This window comes from Helobdella robusta (genome assembly GCF_000326865.2).
Source record: "Helobdella robusta unplaced genomic scaffold HELROscaffold_33, whole genome shotgun sequence".
Classification (NCBI taxonomy): Eukaryota; Metazoa; Annelida; class Clitellata; order Rhynchobdellida; family Glossiphoniidae; genus Helobdella; species Helobdella robusta.
The window spans coordinates 612,525-613,700 of record NW_008704623.1 but is presented as its reverse complement, the minus strand read 5'-3'; the positions used below and the strand labels follow the sequence as shown (position 1 = coordinate 613,700).

The window sequence follows — 1,176 nt, the reverse complement described above, 5'->3', positions numbered from 1 at the left end:
TAGTTGGTTGGTTGCTTGACTGGTTGGTTGGTTGGCTGGCTGGTTGGTTGGTTGGTTGGAGTAGTCGTAAAACATCATCATCACTATCATCATCATCACTATCATCATCATCATCAGGACTAAACGCCAGTCGAATAGATGTCTTTGTTCAGACACTCCTTTACCTGGCATCTAAGACGCTCAGTCACTCATTCTCCGCCATCACCAAGTTTGTCATCATTCATAGTCATGGCCATGTGTACTCATCTACTCATTTCTTATCTTCATCTCTTTTTTTTATTATTTTTCCACCATTGCCATGTTAAGCAAAGTTATCGTCTCAGGTCTTCATCATCATAGTCATCGTCACCATCTTCCAACCATCATCATTATCTCCCTCTTCTTCATCTCCTCACAGTTGTCGTCGTCATCATTATTTTGCTCTTTTTTTCGTACCATAACACGCCAACCACACCACACCACACCAACCACACCACAACTCTCTCAAACGTTGAACATTTTGCACGTCATCATGTCTATACTCATAAGTTAAACCTACCTGCCACAAAGGCTGCATTAAACTAGCCACAGCCACACGACGTGACGTGACGTGACGTGTGTTCACCTATAAACTTTGCATGCACTCACTCCACACCAGCCACATCACTCCAGCCACACCACATCAACCACACCACATCAGCCACCCCACACCAGCCACACCACACCACACTAACCACACCACACCAGCCACGCCACACCAGTCACGCCACACCAGTCACACCACACATGTACACAGGTACCACAAGTTGTTGAAAGATTCGGTGGAGGGAGCTACGAAGCAGGAAACAACGCAGTTGCAAGTTGCGCTACTGTCGTCGCTGCAATACGTCTGGAAAAATAGGCCGCAGGCTAGTTTTGATGGTGATGGTGATGAGGAAGATGATGATGAGGAAGATGATGATGAGGAGGAAGATGATGATGATGATGAGGAGGAAGATAATGATGAGAAAGATGAGGAGGAGGAGGAAGATGATGAGGAGGAGGAAGATGATGAGGAGGAGGATGATGAGGAGGAGGAGAATGATGAGGAGGGTGATGATAATGATGAGGAGGAGGAGGATGATGATTTTACGAACACGCGGAAATAAACATACATCTCCATTGGCACCAATACACTCACAAACATGCACACAAACA

The 1,176-nt window shown here is 45.8% G+C and overlaps 1 protein-coding gene across 1 annotated transcript in view; it reads left to right on the top strand.

The window, feature by feature from the left end:
• The window catches only part of HELRODRAFT_192423 (hypothetical protein), an 11,428-nt gene that overhangs the window by 7,177 nt on the left and 3,075 nt on the right, over positions 1-1,176 (top strand). Inside the window, exons 13-14 of the mRNA XM_009022732.1 lie at positions 117-208; positions 776-887. Coding sequence (XP_009020980.1) covers positions 117-208; positions 776-887 — 204 coding nt within the window. The remainder of the gene's footprint in view (positions 1-116; positions 209-775; positions 888-1,176) is intronic.